General features: G+C 39.0%; 1 protein-coding gene across 4 annotated transcripts in view; it reads left to right on the top strand.

Moving 5' to 3' along the window:
* Positions 1-19,561, top strand: part of dst (dystonin) — a 171,242-nt gene extending 151,681 nt beyond the window's left edge. The window contains exons 88-104 of one of the 4 annotated variants that reach the window (XM_056760083.1): positions 3,101-3,295; positions 3,743-3,871; positions 4,415-4,558; positions 7,002-7,190; positions 7,282-7,411; positions 7,536-7,699; positions 7,788-7,950; positions 8,043-8,197; positions 8,296-8,370; positions 9,230-9,247; positions 10,768-10,884; positions 12,407-12,524; positions 14,431-14,538; positions 15,429-15,619; positions 15,763-15,873; positions 17,986-18,109; positions 18,591-19,561. In XM_056760083.1, the coding sequence (XP_056616061.1) occupies positions 3,101-3,295; positions 3,743-3,871; positions 4,415-4,558; positions 7,002-7,190; positions 7,282-7,411; positions 7,536-7,699; positions 7,788-7,950; positions 8,043-8,197; positions 8,296-8,370; positions 9,230-9,247; positions 10,768-10,884; positions 12,407-12,524; positions 14,431-14,538; positions 15,429-15,619; positions 15,763-15,873; positions 17,986-18,109; positions 18,591-18,847 (2,388 nt within the window). In that variant the 3' untranslated portion in view covers positions 18,848-19,561. The remainder of the gene's footprint in view (positions 1-3,100; positions 3,296-3,742; positions 3,872-4,414; positions 4,559-7,001; positions 7,191-7,281; positions 7,412-7,535; positions 7,700-7,787; positions 7,951-8,042; positions 8,198-8,295; positions 8,371-9,229; positions 9,248-10,767; positions 10,885-12,406; positions 12,525-14,430; positions 14,539-15,428; positions 15,620-15,762; positions 15,874-17,985; positions 18,110-18,590) is intronic. The other 3 variants (XM_056760084.1, XM_056760085.1, XM_056760086.1) reach the window with 3 other exon arrangements.
* The last annotated feature ends 1,549 nt before the right edge of the window (positions 19,562-21,110 follow it).

Here is a 21,110-nt window from a genome sequence, read left to right as displayed (position 1 = left end):
GATTTCACTACAGGTTGCATTGTTATAATTTTTTCACTTATATCTTGGATTTTACTCGTGAAGTAGTTCATAAATTAATCAGTGTTATGCTGATAATCAGAATCTGACGTCGATGACGACTTATTTTTTGTTAATTTAGCCACGGTGTTAAATAAGAACCTAGGGTTGTGATGGTTTTCCTCTATTAGTGTTGAAAAGTAGGCGGATCTAGACGTTTTTATTGCATTCCTGTAATTTCGAGTACTATCCTTCCATGCTATACGAAATACCTCTAAATTCGTTTTCTTAAAGTTGCGCTCCATTTTACGGGATGCTTTTTTTAGAGTCTGAGTGTGTTCATTATACCACGGTGTTGGGCTGCTATTTTTAATTTTCTTTAAACGCAGAGGAGCAACTGTGTCTAATATTTCCGAGAAAGTAGAGTTAAAATTTTCAATATTAGCGTCAAAATCGTCAACGTTATTACTCATGCTAGATATTTTAGACAATTCAGGCAGATTATCGAGAAACGCATCTTTGGTAGTTGAAGTAATCGTTCTACCATATTTGTAACAAGGAGTTTTATTTGCAGCCGTAGGCCATTGAAGCAAACATAATATCAGATAATGATCCGAAATATCTTCACTCTGCTGAACGATTTTAACATCGTCCACCTTTATACCATAAGAAAGTATTAAATCTAAAGTATGATTACGAAGGTGAGTGGGTCCTGACACATGTTGACTAACGCCCATGGAGTTAAGAGTGTCTTTGAAAGCCAGTCCCAAGGCATCTGTATCATTGTCTACATGGATATTAAAGTCACCGACGACAAGGACTCTATCTGCGGCCAGTACTAGTTCTGATAAGAACCCACCAAAATCTCTAATAAAATCTGTGTGGTGCCCTGGAGGCCTATATACAATAGCTAGAATAAATTTTAAAAATGTTTTGTCCTTAGTATTAGGTGTCGATACGTGAAGTACCATGACTTCAAAAGAATTGTATTTAAAATTAGACTTCTGAGAGGTAATAAAAGAATTCTTGTACAGTGCAGCGACACCTCCCCCTCTACCTTTTAGACGAGGCTCGTGTTTATAGTAATAATCATGGGGAACGGATTCATTTAGAGTAATAAAATCATCTGGCTTTAGCCATGTTTCTGTCAAACAAAGCATGTCTATTTTATGATCGGTTATCAAATCGTTAACAAAAAGTGCTTTATTTGAGAGAGATCTAATATTAAGCAATCCGAGTCGTAACAGCTGATTATCTGTATTTTGTTCATGTTTGATTTGTTTAACGTTTATTAAATTACTTTCAAGAGGTTTACGCAATATCTTATGTTTGCTAATCCAGGGGACAGACACAGTCTCTATTTTATGTTGTTTGTAAGAAGGGATTATTACATGTTGTATATTTTGTGTATTCTGTAACGCGAGACGGCAAGCAGACAGTTGGTTAAGCCATTCTGTCTCCTTCCTGACCTGGGCCCTAGGTAGTCAGACTTTAGCATTATTAAGACCGTGTGCCAAATTTCTAGAGAGGAGGGAAACCCCATCCCAGGAGGGATGGAGACCATCTCGTTTCAACAGGTCAGGTCTGCCCTCAAAACTCTTCCAGTTATTTATAAAATCTATATTATTCTGCAGGCACCACTCAGACAACCAGCCATTTAGTGATGATAATCTGCTATAAATCTCATCACCACGGTAAGCAGTAAGGGGGCCAGAGAATATTACAGTGTCTGACATCGTTTTTGCGAGCTCACACACCTCTTTAATATTATCTTTAGTGATCTCCGATTGACGGAGTCTAACATCATTTGTGCCGACGTGAATAACAATCTTACTGAATTTACGATTAGTCTTAGCCAGCACATTTAAATTTGACTTGATGTCAGGCGCTCTGGCTCCCGGTAAACATTTGACTATGGTGGCTGGTGTCTCTATGTTAACGTTCCGGACAATAGAATCACTAGGGCACTTTCAGCAGGTTTCTCAGTCGGTGCGTCACTGAGCGGGGCAAACCTGTTCGAGACTTTAATCGGAACGGTTGAGTGATGTTTTGTCCTGCGACTATGCCGTCTCACCGTCACAAAGTTTCCCAGCTGCAGAGGATTTTCAACCGGAACCGAGCTGTGTGCGCTAACATTGCTCGCATCCGAAGTGTTTTCTACAGTCCTAACACTCTTACTATCCTCAAATATAGATTGGATGCGAGACTCTAATTCTAAGATCTTCTCCGTCAGCCTAACTACTTCCCTGCATTTATCACATGTAAAACCCTCGCCGCTGACAGAGAAGGCTAAACTAAACATATGACATGAGGTGCAAGTAACAACAATAGGAATAGAAGCCATGACTCACCGGGTATGAAGTGCAATCCTAACTTACCAAGGTTGCTTGATGAGTCTTAGTATATACGCTTAAAAAGAGAAACAGTTAGCACACAAGACAAATAGGGGGAGATGATATTCCACACTGTAAACAGAAGGCAAGCTAACACGCTAATATGCTAGCGGCGTTACGCTTCAATTAATATAGATTTAGAAAATAAAGTTATAAATAATTCGGCAACGACAATGATAGGTAACTATAGTAAAATACACTAATATTTAGACCAGGAACAAATGTGATGTGAAGCAAGTGTCAGAGGATACAAACTAGCCGCCGGCAGCGATGCAATCAGGTGTGCAACAGGTGTCCAGAACCAAAGATAACAAAGCTCAGGCACTGACATACATGAACTGTAGTGTCTGCCACACCCACTAGTTAACAAAATGACATCTGGTGTCTGAATCATTTTTCGTTTGACTGTATACTGCAGTCTTCAAAAAGATAAGCAGCATGATTATGCCACTTGGTTCACTGCAAAATTTACCCCCATTGACTTACCATAGTAGGAATTAAAATGGTCAAAATGTCACAACATCACATGCTGTATTTTTTGAGAAAACAATCCAGGAATGCAATTTTGACAGCAAGAACCATCCAGGATGACAAACAAAGCAAGAAATGTGGCTTAAAAATGTAATCCTAAAGTTCATGAGGTTTTATTTGAATGATGATGTGCAGCTGAATAGAGCCTTGAATGTTGTCTTTGTTCATGTGTTCTCCAGGTTTTTCAGAAAGAGTTGGGAAAGAGGACAGGCAGTGTGCAGGCTCTGAAGCGTTCAGCTCGTGATCTGGTTGAGAACAGCCACGATGACTCGTCGTGGGTCAAAGCTCAAATGCAGGAGCTGAGCACTCGCTGGGAGACGGTTTGCAGTCTCTCAGTGTCCAAACAGACACGACTGGAGCAAGCACTGTGTCAGGTGAGGAAAAGACATCATGCTTTATACGTTTTCCCAGACGTCCTTTTAGGTAAGATGTCTTACACCAAGAATTCCTAAATCACACTATAAATAAATATATATAAATATATTTGCTCTAAAATATATATATTCTTATTTAAAGCAGTAATTTTCATTTGTTCACATTTGCCGTCATGGTCATGTGGTCTTTAAGTATGGTGCGTTGTATTAAATCTTAAAGGAGTAGTTCACCTTCAGAATGAAAATGCTGTCATCCTCTTGTCATTTCGAACCTGTATGACTTTCTTCAGAAGTGTTCTGCAGAAGAAAGTCATACAGGTTTTGTGTAAATGATGTAAGAATATTAATTTTGAAGGTGAACAACTCAATTAAGCACATGATAATGCCTTCGATATAGGATTGTGTTTTTTGGTGGAGTCTTTAACACATTTCTTTCATGTTTCTCAGGCTGAGGAGTTTCACTCCACTGTTCATATTCTACTGGAGTGGCTTGCTGAGGCTGAACAGAGTCTTCGCTTCCACGGCTCTCTGCCGGATGATGAAGAAGCCCTGCGAGCTCTCATCGAGCAGCACAAGGCAAGTTTAACGCAAGACAAATGAACTAGTGATGGCCGGTTCGCGAACGAATCGTTCTTTTGAACCGGTTCTTTATAGTGAGCCAGTCGAACCGGTTCACCAAATCGAACTGAATCGTTCAAAGCGGTTCGCGCCTCCAGAAAGCACTTATCCACATATTTCATCAGCTACCCACGCATGCACCCCCTAGAGCGGTTCTCGTTAATGATTCAAGAATCGGTTGCAACAGTTTTTGGATCACCAGTACATTCATTGAACCAAGAGCTGGTTCACTGTCTTTCGGACATGTTCGAGATGTGAACCAGGCCGGTTCAACTGATGAGCTCAGCTGATGCACGTGCGTGCGTGTTTGTGTTTTGATGAATGCTTTAATGTTCTGCATTTTTGCTTTATAATTACTTTAAAGATTGAAAACAATTCCTAAGCTATCAGTTTGTAAAACTAAACTACACATTCATTTGTTTCATGTTGAATCCATGGTATTTATTGTGTCGTGTCACAGTTCACATAGTAATGGGTGAAAATGTAATGTACTGTTTGCAGGAGTTTATGAAGAAACTGGAGGAGAAGAGACTTGCCCTGAATAAAGCTACGAGTATGGGAGAAGCCATCCTGTCCATCTGCCACCCAGACTCCATCACCACCGTTAAACACTGGAACACCATCATTAAAGCACGCTTTGAGGAGGTCAGTCCAACATACAGTATGTTTGAAAAAAAGCACAGCATTGCTTTCAGATGTACAGTTACAAAAAAAGTTTAAAGCAGAGGTAACACACTTAGTTTCTACGAATCTCATAATAATCCTGAGTACATATGTAGTAGTATAGGTTGTTTGCACAACTCAAAGTACCTTTGTTTAACGACCTGAACAACGACCAGGTAAGCCCAAATTTCTGTCAATCTTTACTTATAATAAACACTAGCTTCCGTTAAAAGAACGAGCCCTTATCAAACGGATAAAGTGAAAAATCTTGCTTTAAGTGTTTCTACTCCATAGAAGTCCATTATAAGGAACATCTGAATTTACCAAAAACAAAAAAAAAGACATTTGTTTATCCCTGATATAAAATATAGACATAATAACATAAATGTTTATGTTCCCAGTTTGGTGCTGCCTTGAGCCACGTCATGGGGTTTCTTTATTATGAACCTCAATGAACAATCTTAATGTGAGACTATTCTTATTCCTGGAATAAGTGCTTGTTCTTTTAACAGTAGCTAGTTTTTATTAAAATTAAAGATTCATAGAAATTTGGTTTTATGTGTTTGTTGTTTCTGTACATTAAGGTGTTTCATTATAAAGGACTTCAATAGAAGGCGAAAGTGTAACGCGAGATTTATCACTTTATCCGTTTAATCTGGACTCGATCTATGCAGCTAGTGTTCATGACATGGTTCTTGAGCAGTAAGTTTCAGCTCACCTGGTCATTGTTTATTTACTTGAAACCTCGTTAAGCGTTAAACAGTCGAGCTCCTGGAGGCATGCAGTGAGTGGAACTAAAGAACATCATCGTATCATCCCTGTGTAACTGTTAATTGACTATACACTCGTATTGTGTAAATTAAACACGTACGTCCCGATTGCCAACAAAACAGCCATATGACTCAGTTCTACTTACTGCGTGCGGTTCATGACTGGCATCTTTTAGCGCTGGTACCACGCCATCTATCAGTTTCAAACAATCTGCAAACCCAGCGTTATATATACCATCCAACATCTATTTATATTGCACTTTGAACAATTTATTGTTACAAAGCAGCTGTACATGAGACATATTGACTATAAGCAAAACAATTAAAGTTATACCTGTAAAAACAAGAAAAAGGTAAAAAACACAGAAGACAGACATACCCACATACAAACGCTCAACTCACACACAATATTCACATGTAATAACACACATACACAGACCAAGGCCCAACAAGGGGATTCCTCTTCCACTCTGGCAAAAGCTGCTGCCTCTGCACAAGATCGATAGTACTTGCACAACAAGGCTAAATAAAAATAAATAAACTTAGTAATGAGGTTAATTATAGATTTAAGATTATCATTAAGAATCTAATAGCATTTGAAATTTTGAAGTGAAGATGTTTCAAATCGCTGCGTCCTTCTTTATACAGCTCTATCATCTCAGCTCTTGTCAGGTCACCGCTTCCCATTCTCAGCTCTACCATCAGGTCTGGGCATGAACCTTAATCCTGCTGTAACCTTGGAACAAAGAGACAAGACTGGCTGAGAGTAGAGTACTGTTCTGCACTCTTTGATGCAACAAGTACATTAGTTGTTGTTGGAAGTGTTCCTTGTTCCGGTTCATTTAACTAATGCAGCCTAAACCCTCAGAGCATTTATATTATGCTAGTGTATTGTATGCAAGATTAAAAAGATGCGTCTTTAGTCTAGATTTAAACTGACAGATTGTGTCTGCCTCCCGGACAGTGCAGGGAAGACTATTCCAATGTTTAGGCACTAGATAGGAAATTCTAGGTATTACCAACTGACAGGACACCTGAAAGCGTAATATATCAAGGAAATGCCGTGCCACACAGCTGAACTTCCACAGTACGAACCAAGCACATGGGAGTGCTCTTTCTCTCACTTTCGCTGGTTGACATGTGAGCATGCTTTTCCAGTAGAAAAAGTTTTGTTGTTAAGAAACGGAAATTCACGTTAGAAAAAACTTTCCGAAACCTATACGAACCCTAGCGAAATGTATTGAGCACAGAAATACTACGTCATACATCCAACTCGTTTTTTTAAAAGTTGACCATATGAAGCATGAGAAGCAAACATGTTTAACATTGTAAAGAAGTCAGAATGCATTAAATAGCATGTTACCCCAGCTTTAAACTCAAGTTATTACAGGAAGGAACCCCCCGTTTAGACGAGGGAGAAGTGACCAATCACATTTTGTCATTTCTAGACTCATTAAATATGTGAAATTATTCAGATAACAAATTTTCGAATGAATCAATTTAAATTAACCTTGTTTCCAGGTGGATTGATAAAAAATACTTAATGGTTGAGGATTTATAAAGTTAGCCAGAAAAACCTTTCCGAAGCTTGCCAGGTCTTTAAAGAGAAAACACCTGAAAAGGACATATGAAGTTGATTTGTATGTGTATGTCAGGTAACAGCCTGGGCCCGTCAGCACCAGCAGAGACTCTCCAGTGCTCTGAATGACCTGCTGGCCACACAGGACCTGCTTGAGAAACTGCTGAACTGGCTCCAGTGGGCCGAGACCACGCTCTGTGAGAAAGACAAGGAACCCCTGCCTCAGGAGATAGAGGAGGTCAAAACACTCATAGCTGAGCACCAGGTAACATCAAGACCATTAGAAAAACTCCATCCTTTCATCCTTGTCCTTCCATTATTAAACACAGGTTTTGTGTGTTATTCTTGTCTATCAGGCTTTCATGGAAGAGGTGACCAGAAAACAACCAGATGTAGACAAAATCACCAAAACTCATAAACGGAAAGCTACAGCAGATCCTCCAGTCCAATCTCAAATCCCTGTTTTGGAGAGAGGACGAGCGGCCAGTGAGTAGCAGTATCCAAATACTTTATTTTTAAAGTGTGTTCCTGTGTCTTTATAGTCCACAGCAAATGTTCACGGTGATGTGATCGTTGATTTAAGATCGAGTGATCAGTTTTTGCTTCTTAGGAAAGAGATCCCCTACACAATCCATGTACGCTGCAGCATCTCAGGCACAGATCGACACCAAGAACCCCAGAGTGAATCTGCTGGTCAGTAAATGGCAGCAGGTGTGGCTGTTGGCTCTGGACAGACGGAGGAAACTCAATGATGCTCTGGACAGACTGGAGGAGGTTAGTCACACATGCACGCTTGATTTCACATCACTGTTATATTCTCATTATCTGCTCTGAAAGTCACTCTTTGCTTATCTGCGCTCAGCTGAAAGAGTTTGCCAACTTTGACTTTGACGTATGGAGGAAACGCTACATGCGCTGGATGAACCACAAGAAGTCACGTGTCATGGATTTCTTCCGTCGCATTGATAAAGACCAGGACGGCAAAGTCACAAGGCAGGAATTCATCGACGGCATCTTATCCTCAAGTAAGAAACGTTTTTTTCTTGAAAGTTTTGTGAACAAGTATGAGCAGGACAAATCAACACGTTTTCCCCCGAACTCTTCTTTGCTCCTGCAGAATTCCCCACAAGTCGTCTGGAGATGAGTGCCGTGGCAGACATTTTTGACCGGGACGGTGACGGATACATTGACTACTATGAGTTTGTGGCCGCTCTGCATCCCAACAAAGACGCGTACAAACCATTAACTGATGCAGATAAAATTGAAGATGAGGTAAATCTGGATTAGTTTTTGCCGCTCTGGAAAGTCACGTAGAGTAACTTGAAGTGTTTACTGATCTTTTCTTTACGATTAATGATCTATGTGTGTAGGTGACTCGCCAAGTTGCAAAGTGCAAGTGTCCGAAGCGCTTCCAAGTAGAGCAAATTGGCGCCAACAAATACCGGGTAGGTGACTGCGTAAACAATGCTTTCTAGATGAGTAAAGAAATGTGTATTTATGGAAGTTGATTCAGGAACATGAGGCCAACCTTTACAAGCGTATCTGTCCATCAAGCCATGAGCGAAATAATGGTAGATGAGTTTGGCTTGATGTCCTCGAAGGAGGAATTGGATTCCAAGTTTTACACCACCTCCCCCCAAACCAGTTTATGACACAAGTATGCCGTTTTTTCCTAGAAAATGTTATCCTCAACAAAACAGGTGTCCTTTTTATTTTGAGATTACTGGAAGAAATACTCACTTTTGCATGTGAAAATATTGATCTAATCCAAACAACATTATTGATGAAAATATTAATTTAAAATAAAATAAGTCCTATTTTCCGTATGAAAGCCAATGAAAGAATGTTTTGAGAACACAATGGTAACATTTAGTGTGGAAACTTGGCTGTGTATCACAAGTTCCCCTGTTAAACTGCTTCTCTAGACAGACCTCTTGCCCCAACACCACAGTTGCCAGAGAGAATGAATTCAGTATAATTTTACACACAATTAGATTGTCAATCTCTCTCAATAAGAGAATATGAGAGACTGTCAGACTCTCAGGATTGAGTGTCGCTATTTTCAGTGACTCTCCAACACACCTATTCAACACATCCCATAAAGTTTCTTCTCCCTGTCATTTCTATTCCTGAGAATACTGGAACTGATCATAAATAATGAGCTCTTATGACTGACTGGAGGTCATTGTACTATGCACAAGTTTATAGAAACTGTATGTTCTGTTAGATTTTATCTTTTGCTAAATTAAAGTTTGACAGATAAAACTGATATTTACTGTTTTTCTTTTTACTGCTCCACATCAGTTCTACCTTGGAAACCAGGTACACATGCATAAAGCTTTCTCAAGTGTTTGCTCTGCTGCCCTTGTGTTATCTTTTCCAGATTCTCCTTCAGTGTGCTTTTCATATTTAAACTCAGAAGCGGATTTAAACTAGTGCCAGCAGTTTAGTTTGTGCTGTGGCTGTCTGTACATTCAGTCACACTGCTGATTGAAAGAATCCATAAATGGTGTTTAATAAAAATATTTATTGTAAATATCACCGATAAAAATTATTGCTACATTTATTGAAGTTAGTTAAGCAGAAAACATTTTATAATGAAGTCAACATGAAGCGAGAGTGAATCTATTTACTTTATCAATATACTTTCTTAGTCTTAAACCCTTACACCAAGGACAATAACTATAAAGACTAAAAAGAAGGAAAGAAATGAGTGTTGTGTTTGCTGGTGAACGATCACACAATCAAAATCTGATACTTCTCCCAACTTCATTCATTTACTCACCTTCGAGTTGTTCCAAATCTGTAGATCGGAAGAATGCTTATAACCAAACAGATCTTGCCCATTGATTCCCATAGTAGGAAAAATTACTTGATCTGTTGAACACTACAGAATATAGTTTGAAGAATGTAGGACAGCAAACCGTTCTGGGGCACTTTTAACAACCTTTGTATTTTTTCCTACTATGGGAGTCAATGGTGTGCAAAGTCTGTCTGATTATAAGAATTCTTCCAAAGATCCTTCTCTGTGTTCATCAGAACCATTCTGGAGGGAAAATGCATTCTGAACAGTGTTTCATGTTGACTTTAAAACACTTAAAGTGATAGTTCACCTAAAAATAAAACATTTGTCATTCTTTTCTTTGCAGAACAAAAAGGAGATGTTTTAAAGAATGTGGTTTATGTTGTTAACTGGCCTCCATTTCATTCACACATACAAAGTGAAAGGGGGCCAGTGCTGTTCGGTTACCAACAGCCCCACCACAATCTTCTTTTGTGTTCTGCGGAGAAAAGAAGGTCGTAACGGCCTGACATGACAAGAGGTTGAGTAAATGATGACAGAATTTTTATTTTTGGGTGAACTATCCCTTTAACTTAGGTCATTTAAAGTAACCTTTATAGTCAACACATATATCTGCTTTTGAGTTAAAAGCACTTCTCCTGCAGGGCTGCGTTCTGCTCTTTTCTTTATTATTTGCCAGAGCTTTTGCATTATAACACATTGCGCTTGCTTTCTGCTACCTGTCTAATAATATTAGTTGTGCTTTACAGGACTCTCACCCAATCTGAAACCTTTCCTTTTTTTAACCCTGTGTGTTGTGGCTGATGCCCAAACAAAGCAAAAGCTCAAATGTAAACTTTGAACTTAAAAATGAATGGATTCCGTTCCTTTCATAAGTCACATGAAATCATGAGCTACATGCTTTCTCAGAGATTTGTGTTTTTGGGAGATGAGTGATAACTTTTAGATGGTGAAGGTCTTTTATCGGGGAGGTCATGTTTGTCTTGTGTTCAATATATTTTATGCTCTTGTACATCATCTGAAACGATTCTTTTGACAGTTGGGTCTCGTTCACTGCTTACACGACCCCTTAATCGCCGATGAGACTATAACAAACAGGGACAGTCCAAATCTAACCCCCCATCTTCACGTTGCGGTTTTGGAAAGCTGTATCCTGGTAAATGGTTAATTCTTAAAGCCGTTTGTTGTGACTTTCTTGACTTTTTCTCTTGATCATGCTTCAAATATCATCTGTTCCTTCCCCAATCACCAAATTCACCAGTGCTATTGATTCATTCTTAAAAGAATTAAGCATATCACTTAAAGGAATGAAGGGCTTGTAGGCCGTAGAGATGCTCGCTGGGGTGTTCATCAGTGTGTTGGTTGTGTGCAGACTTTGGTAACATTGGTCTTATCGTGTGTTGTTGGAGTGTAGCATTGGTTCTCCATTAAGTGTCAATAGTTTCAGACGATTCAAGTTTTGTATGTATGGTTGTTTTGTGACAAGTTTTCATATGCTTTGTTTTTCTTTTGTTTTCGAACAGAAAGCATGAGGCCATCATTTTTTGTCTTTGACTTGGCCAAATCCAACTGGGCAAAAATCATTTGAACTCAAATGATTTGGCTCATTCTTTTGTTTAGCTTCTATCTTTGGCATGTAGGAATGTCGGCAGTACCCATATTTGTATGAAAACAGTGTTGTGCAGCGAGGGGGCTAGAGTACGCTTGTAGCGCACCCTAGTGGGCCCATTGTTCAAAACACTGTCCCCTTTTACTTCCAGAGTAACACTAATGTACTTTTGACAAATGAGACCTTGGATAACAAAACCAGTCTTCAAATTTTAGATTTATATAAATAAAAAAGCTTTCTGTCGATATATGATTTGTTATGATATGATCATATCTGGTGGAGATACAACTGCTAAAAACTCTGTTTACAACTGAGGGTGCAAAACAATTGAAATATTGAAAAGAATGCTTTTGAAGTTGTTAATCAGAAGCGCTGTAGCAAGCCATCCACTCACACAAATAAAAAGTCTTTCTATTTACAGTAGGAAAATTACAAGATATCTTCATTGAGCAGAAGATTTTTATCCTAATGATTTTTGTCATAAAAGAAAAACCAATCATTTTGACCAATGCAATGTATTTTTGGGCGTAACAACATTTCCCCATGCTAGTTAAGACAGGTTTTGTGATGATCCAGGGTGACACAAATATACACTCATATGACATCACCATGGTCCCAGGTCAGATTTGACAAAAAAAAGAAATTAATTTTATAATCAGTCAAAACAAAAACTACTGCACCTTTGAGAATAGAACAATGAACAACACTTGAGATTTAATCACAAGCTATTTTAAATGCTGACAAAGCCTCAGATGAAACCAGTTGGATTGACCATTCATTGTGTGTCGTCTGGAATGAAACGAATGTTGTGTCTCAATCAAAACCGGTTTTGTCCGGATGAAGCGGCTCAGCAGGGCAACAAGAGGAAACCAGATGCAAAATAAACCAGAAGCAGCATCAGATAAAAGCTTGAGTCACTTCTTCAACCACAGATTAACAACTGGAATTTGCATTTTAAAAGCAGCGCTGCATGGCTTTGGTTTTTGCTGTTGCTCTGCTGTTGCCTGTCAGCGATGCATGCAAACGTGTATGTGTGTTGAGAATAACCGTGTTGTCTGTTCACATCCAGTTTGGAGATTCCCAGCAGCTGCGGCTGGTGCGGATCCTGCGCAGTACAGTGATGGTGCGGGTGGGAGGCGGTTGGATGGCACTGGATGAGTTTCTGGTGAAGAATGACCCGTGCAGAGGTAACACCCAACCACTTTATCTCCTGTCCTATTCAACATGTCATGTAAGATCATGCCGTTGATTCACAGCAATCGTAATGGCATTGAAATTTTGTTGAAAATGTTCAACTTTATTTCTTTTATTCGTTTTCTGTCCTTTTTTGGCTCCTTCCAAGCAATCATGTCACAGACGCTATGGCTCTTTTCAAAAACCTAATGTCTTGCCTACTTAGGAAGCATTTGAAAGCATTACCTGACTTAAAAGCATATTTTATTGGGTAGAGAACAATTAAGCTGCATTTTGAGGGTGTGTTTACAAGATAACCATGCAGTACAAATAGAAAAGAAGCACACGGATCACAGCAGCAGTGTTATTTAAAAAAAAATATACAAACCTGCACAGGGAAGTAATATAGGTATGCACATGCATATCTGCTGGTCATAGAAGCTGTGACAATGAAGACAGGTGAGGCAGCGGATCCAAGTGCAGTATTTAATGAAAATTTGACACGACAAAGCCAAGCCAAGGTAATCCACAGACCTTAGGCGGTACAAGACAGAGCATGAAACAAAGACTGACACCAATGAAAGGAAACACCAGGCCTTAAGTACACAGGGTAACGAGAGGCTAACAAGACACACCAAAAACAGACCATGACACGAAACCAATGAACAAAAGAACTACAACAAACTACAACACTAGACAGGAAACTGGAACTAAGGCATACAAACTAAAACACAGACTGAATTTGTGACAATTGCGGTGCAGTAAACCTACACTTTGCTAAAGAAATTTTCAAAATAATATTGGAAGTGGTCTCCCTTATGGAACAAAAATATATGGGAATATACTGCAAAATATAATGCGATATATTACATAATACATTTCGATATATTGGAAGCTGGTGCTAATATTTTTCAACAAACAGCAATACATGCATTGACAATATGTGGATATATATTGAACATATAAATATATTTAGAAACGAAGACAAAAATAAATCTAATATTCATAACATTTGATCTTTTGTTGAGTATATATTGCACATAGATGTTCCCATACAAATGTGATTGTATAGTATAAACATATATGGACACATTCACAGAATGAGTTAAAGCAGATTTCTAGTTCCCAGTATGCTTGCTTCTGACTGCTTAAAGAGAATAAAATGTCATGTCTTTTTGCCGGATATTAATACAGGGGGAGATCTGTTAGTGTTTAATGTTGTATTACTCTGGAATTTAGAAGGGTTTCTATTATGTGTAAATTTGTGGGGTTACCAAGGTGTTGAACAGAAGAGTCTGTGATTAGGCTAACAACTGACCATATATCCTGAAGATTATATATCACTTTATTTAAAAATTAATGTGTGTAATGTGTAAGTTTGTGTTTTTATATCAACAAAATGTAATGTGAATGAGTAGCTAAAACGCATATAAAGTTTCCGTTTTTAGTTGAAAGTGTTGTCATGTTAACACCTGCTAAGAAAATCTACAACATTCCATATGTACCTTTTGAAGAGTGCAATGTATTGCAATCAGCTTAGTTAAAAATATATAATAACAATAATCCATGACAGTAGATGAAGTGAGAGAATGTTGATTTTATAATGGCAAACTATTGAAATCGGTTCGGTTTATGTGAGGAGTGTTGTTTGTACGAATCATGGCTGTGTCAGCATGAAAGAGAAAAAAAGTTCACTAGGTACAATTTGCGCACAATGTGTCTTAACTTGAACGCTTATAAATACTGAATATTATAGTCATGTAGCCGCGTTCATTGTTGTGGCTGAATCTTTTCTTTCTTCACTCTGGCTGTTGTTTGTGAGATTCTTAAAGCTTGCCGGTCTTTTCCCATGAAGCTTCTCTTTCAGAATGTCTCTTTTTCTGCTTCTTTGTTTGTGAACCCAATTATTGTTTCTTCTAGTTCACCACCACGGGAGTAAAATGTTGCGCTCAGAATCAAATTCTTCAATTACTCAGTCTCCTATAGGTTGGCAACTCTCACACTTTCTGTCCTTGATCCATCCCAGTGGTATGTGTGCATCTGTGTGTGTGCATCCCTGCGTGTGTGTTGAATGGTATTCTCATTAACATTAATCTCATGCTTCCCTTCCCATCGTGTAAGCATGTGGTTCTTTCATGTGTCCACTTTCTGCATGTGCTTACTGTAGCTCTGTTGCAGTGTTGTGAAACTGGCTCGACAATCTCAGCTCTGCATCCCTGTAGGAGTCATTCAACATCAAACCAAATCGACCATAAGAAACACACAGTCAAACAGACGCATGTATATCCAACAGTTCCTTGTGCTCAGTTGTCATCTTTGAGACATAAACAACTGAAATATGTGTGGCAGTTGTGTACGATATTCTTCATTTACAGTATAAGCAGCATCTGTGCTTATTATTTTATTTATGTCACAGTGATGTGAAATGCATGTCCACTCCCTACATCTTATCAGATCACAAAACTCATCTCAGAGAATGCACACAACTCCACAAACCTTAAAGAAATATTCCAGGTTAAATGATTCAATGGTTAAACTTGAGCTCTGTCAACAGCATTAAGGAAAATATCGAAATATAATCATTGTTAGCTATTTCACAAGCTGCTTTAGTTGTTGATATAACATTGTGAATCTAATGGCAACCATTTTTTAAACAAAATCAATAAAATCAAGAATAAAGCTCTACATTTCTTCTTTTACCGTAACTCCCCCCTAAATCCTTGGCCACATAGACCTCAATTAAAAGTTCATTTATCTAGTAAGTCTTGCCAAACTGACAGAAAATTGTCGACTGTAGTAAATCAAAAGCACGCCACAAATACATTCAACAAGCTTAACTTCTATTAAACCTGGAATATTACTTAAAAATCCAGATTCTGAGACGTAAAAACTGATAGCGCTGTGTGTCCCCGCTTTAGCCAAAGGAAGAACCAATGTGGAGCTTCGAGAGAAGTTTATTCTCCCAGAAGGCACCACGCAGGTGATGGCCAGCTTTCGCTACAGAGGTCGAAGGTCACGGCCTTCCTCCAGAGGGCCGTCACCTAACAGATCCAACTCCAGCCACTGCTGCTCTGCACAGCCCAACCCAACCGGAGCAAACACACCCAAGGTATTCTTTCCTTAAAGTGGGTTATTGTCATATTTTTGCACATTTCCTGATTTTTATTTCATGAATCATCAGTTTCTCATATTGTCTGTCTTTGGTCTGTTGCTGCCCTTCACATGTGGTTAATCCACCACTATTTCTCACAGACTCCCCAACATTTATCTCGCAATTATGATAAACCCTGGCTGACAAACAGCAAATCAGCTTCTCCTCTTAAATCATCTGACTCCTTTGACAGCCAAGGGTCATCCAATGAGGTAATGGTGCTGCGGAAATGAGTGACACGTCCCAATCTAATCTCCGTCTCTGTCCCTGATCTGTGTTTCTGACTCATCTGACTCTCCCTCCCCCTGTGTGGATTTGGGATTAAGTTCAAAGTCTTCATGCATGAAAGTGCCGCTGATGTGACGCTGTTGCTGTTCAGCTGATCTGTGATTTCCTCTGCTCCAATGGGAAACTGGGTTGTATCTAAAAATCACTCATTCTCCTGGGGCCTCATTTATAAAATGTTGCGTAGAAACCGTCCTAAATTAGATTTTAGGGTCATTTCGCAAAGTGTGTACGTGTGATTCATGGCACGAACGTACGCACAGAAAATGCTTGTATGGCTTTCTATCAGATGTGAAATCTATAAATCGCAAATGATCATGAAATTGCGCGCAGCTGAACAGTTTCAGATCTCTGCCTATTAAAGATGTCTAATAAATGTCATTGATATATGTAGGAGCACCTGTCAACGTCAAGTCAGCAAAAGTGTGTACGTCTGCTCGGACCCTGATGTGACGCTTAGCACTTTTCCGAAGTCAAAGACCGATTTTATAAATATGAACGTTGCCGTGGATTTTTGCGTATGCACACTTTACGATCACATCTGTGTTAATTTCAAAACAACAACGCTTTATAAATGAGGCCCCTGCATTCCTTAATCTTCAAACACTAACTGCAAAATGACGTTTTGGATTGCGTCTTGGACAAGTTGTTCATTCTCTTCTGCTCTTGCACAAAATCTTTAAGCTTTTTGTCTATTTCTCATCACACATGTTCTGACAACATACAGTGCGAAGTTTGGAAGTGACAGCTGCATTTAAATGTTGAAATGAACGTGTGTGTGTATGTTAGTGATAAACTTATCAATGCTTTGTTTTAGGGCTGTAAACATAAAACATTAGCCCGTTCACACATTCAACCTGTTAAATCCCAGTAAAAAACCTGTAAACCTACAAAATCAGCTACTCATACAGACATCTGCTTTCTGTCTGTTAACATTTTGCTACCGTTCACTCGTCACGTCACAAGACATGACATTTTTAAAACATGACGGAGGAGGTGTGCATAATGTTTTTTGGTATTTAGTTTTCAATTCATTACAGCTTTTTTAAAAGCATTTTAACAAAACATAAGCATTAAAGCAGATATAATTTCAACACTACGTTTTATTGTAGATAAGGATTGCAGTTAATCTGCAGGATTGATTAAGCAGTATTTTGAAAGCAGACATTTCTTCTGTATTTTAACGCATTTCCGAGTGAAATGGAATTTTGAATGAGAAAAACAGTTGGCGTGCATTTGGAAATGGAACTGGCCACAGACTGACAGTTGAAGGGGAGGAGTTTAACGAATGCTCCGCCCAAGCTGTCTAACATATGTCATTTAAGACGGATAGTCATCACAGGACGGAAGCACATATTCAGATTTTAACTGAAGACAATGAGGGTTTATGATTTGTAAAAAGAGAATGACCCACATCGATCAACTATTTACAATAAACGCTGGTAGATGTACAGTAAGGGCTACTTGTGTGAAAGAGTGTTTAGTAGGGATGTACCAATATTATTGACATTGTGTAATCGCGATAGCAAAATGGTGGTGAATTATCGTGTTCACATGACTGTATGAAACGATTTGTCTTTAGGGCATAACATAGAGAATGTTAAAAAAAATAGATGTTACATTCGGCAGGTGCAACTATTTACTTTATAAAAGGGATTTCTTGGTCATTTTACCATCTCATACTATAACTCATACCTCTAAGCAACAGTTATGACTAGAGCATAAAGAAATGAGGATGCTTACGGCACGCTTTCAAGTCATCGTTTGTCATTTGAAATAATAATAAATACCATACCGTAGGCTTTATACAAAGGTATTATCGCACAGTGAGGTTTTGATATTGTTACATCCCTTGTAGGCCTTACTTTAACGATGAAAATCAATTAAACACGTACACATACACATACATGCTTCTGTGCAGCTTCATTTCCATGATGCCAGAGCACTTACCTACAAGCAATATCTGCTGCTTAAATATCTGAATGAATGTGATGCCAGCTTTCATAGATCTACTTTCTCATGGTGGTGTCATCTTACAGACCACTCCCATTCAGGGCAGTAAGCTTCGTCTTCCAGGATATTTATCAGGAAAAGGCTTTCAGTCTACAGAAGAGGGAGCGTTGATCAATGCTGCAGTGATGAAGGCCAGAGGTCAAGTGAAAGGTGAACCACACACACACACATACATTGACATAATTGTACTTTCAAAAGTTTTCTGTCACATTTGTCACTTGACTGAAATCTGACGGCGTATACCTATATGTTTACAATTTTTATGTAATAATAAATATGTTTTCTTTAAATGAATGACTTTGCTAAGAATGATTTCAATACTGTTTGAAAAGTATCTCAGGGTGAGACGATGACAAGAAAATATCTCTGAAAAATCAATAGAAAGATTATAAAATAGTTTTGAATTATTTCGAAGTTTTTAGTAACAACAAGATGAGCCCTAACTAACATTAGTGTTATTTCATAGTTTGGGTGTGTTTATAGTAAAGTCTGAGAAGGCGACTTTTTATAAGGTCAGTTCCATGTATTTTGTCAGCCGACTCTACATTATCCCTTGCGTATTATGTGCAGCTTTAGTCACAGGCTGTTACTGTAATGTCAGTATAATAACTGCTGTTAACTCACTCCTCAGGCTCTGGTAAGATTCCGAGCAGACCGGGCAGCAAAGCGGGAAGTCGAGGAAGCAGCCGGCGGGGCAGCGATGCCTCAGACTTTGATATTTCTGACATCCAGTCAGTCTGCTCGGATGTATTAGAGACGGTGACAGACTCGGGACGCCCGACACCCCGGTCGGCATCACGACAGCAAGGCAGCAAACCCACCAAAATCCCTACACCCCAAAGGAGGAGCACCCCTACTAGCAAACTAGTCAATATATCCAAGAGATAGTCAACAGTCCAAGTCAACAGCCACCGTTACCCAAAAGCAGCGCACGCTTGAGAGAGACTGGATGGATGTAGATCACATTAAAGACTAAAGTGTTACTTTAAAGCGTAGAGAGGTGTAAATTATTCTGTTGTGAAGGTGAAAAAGGAATATCATGTGGAGTGTGTATGTGTCTGTGTGTGGTATGCAATTGACCTTGTGTATTTGTCCTGTACTTTATGTGAATAATGTTGCGTTGTTTTCTGTTTGATCGTTGAACAAGAAAAGACTGTACGTTCTTAGATAAACTAACACTTTTCCACATGTTTGCGTTGAGGGAGAAACTGAATGTACAGTCATTTCTTTGAGCTGACAAGCTTGTCGGCTATGATAATAATAATATGCCACTGTATTCTGCACCACAGTTATTTATTCATCTATTTAAAATGCAATGACAAGCTGCTGTTATGCATTAAGGGCAATACAATACTTTCACTTTAACCACAGCTACTGTTCACATATTGCAGTTAACCCTGATCATGGCCTTTAAACTCACTAACATACAGTACCTGCCTGCAGCGTTCCCAAATAATGTTTCTTTCGATCAAATCGCAGATCGTGTGCCACTTTACTGTGACTAAAAGACATTGAAAAGTGCAGACATGCCTGTATATTCTGTTTGCCTGACTGATGCAGACTACTCACAACCTTTTTGTAATAAATCTGCTTGCAGAAAGACTTGTCTGTTTCCTCTGAATTATGCATGTTTATCATACATTTCTCTGGCCCACGATTTACAAGTCTTAAAGTGACGAAAAATGAATATTCTGTCATAATTTACTCCATTTGTTCTTTTAATGACTTTCTTTCTTCCGCAGAACACAAAAGAAGATATTTTGAAGAAAGTTAGTAACCGAACAGTACCGCCCCCCTATTCACTTCTATTGCATGGACACAAAACCAATGCAAGTGAATGGTGGCAGGTTCACAACATTCTTCAAAATTTCTTTTTTTGTGCTCTGCTGAAGAAAGAGTTCATACAGGTTTGAAATGACAAAAGGGTGAGAAAATGACGACAGAATTTTTATTTTCACTTGCAGACAGAATAAAATGTTTAATAGGATGAAAGCGCTTTGTCAGGTTTCTGTGTCAGGATACAGTTTTGCATAAAGAAGAGGACAGATGGTCTTTAATGTTGGCTGGATTAATGTTAGTGTGTCATAGAATTAGGCTCAGTGTTATCCGATTTGCGGTCAGTGATGCTGTGATGCTAATCCTCAGCAAAATTGCACACAAACATACAACAGGAAAATATAGTTCATTTTGTTTTGATTGACTGACTGACAAGCAATAGCTAAAACACCGGTAGTGTTCACCAGTAATTCAATTCAAGTTTATTTATATGCGCTTTTCACAATGTGCATTGTTCCAAATCAGCTTTACAGGCGTAAATAAGAAAATCACAGAAAGGTAAAACACAGCCCAGTGCATGGTGTTTAAAGAGCAAGCAAGATCATTCTAATAAATTATATTTAATAAATAAATAATTAAATGCAGTCTCCCGGTGAGCATGCCAACACTGCCCTGCTGTGGCGAGGAACCCAAACTCCAATGATTGATAAATGGAGAAAAAAAAAACTTGTGAGAAACTAGGCTCTTTCGGGTCATAGCTGCACTCAGTGATCCCGACCAAAAGCCACTGAGCAAACATCCACGAAGAAGACGGAGAGCCCACCACCCGCTACCCAGGAAGTCCCACTCGCCGAAACCGTGCAGGTCCAACCCAGTCCCACTCCGCGATCGTCACCAGAAAACACAGGAACAAATTTGGAAAAATAGTAATGGCATATTGTAACTTTATTCCTTGGTTGTCCAACATCGACCACAAAACAAGACCAGACAAGACCCACACAGCCCCAAACAAATGAAGTCCCTACAACCAACCCCCCACTCCCCACAAACACCCACCCAGGAACCTCCAATCAGGGCCACTGAATGCATGGCTGTAGAGAAGAACTGATGGGGCAATAAGCAGAGTTTTTGATGACAATTAAACATGTAGAGCTAGACATTTTTGTAGCTTTAATTTTTCACTCTTCCTTCATCCATCCATTTTCTACCGCTTATCCGAATTACCTCGGGTCACAGGGAGCCTGCGCCTATCTCAGGAGTCATTGGAGGCATCAAGGCAGGATACACCCTGGAAGGAGTGCCAACCCATCGCAGGGCACACACACTCACTCACTCATTCACTCAAACACTCACACCCTACGGTCAATTTTTTCCA

Source organism: Triplophysa dalaica, chromosome 11, assembly GCF_015846415.1.
Source record: "Triplophysa dalaica isolate WHDGS20190420 chromosome 11, ASM1584641v1, whole genome shotgun sequence".
Taxonomy (NCBI): domain Eukaryota; kingdom Metazoa; phylum Chordata; class Actinopteri; order Cypriniformes; family Nemacheilidae; genus Triplophysa; species Triplophysa dalaica.
This window is presented reverse-complemented; position numbering and strand designations above follow the sequence as displayed.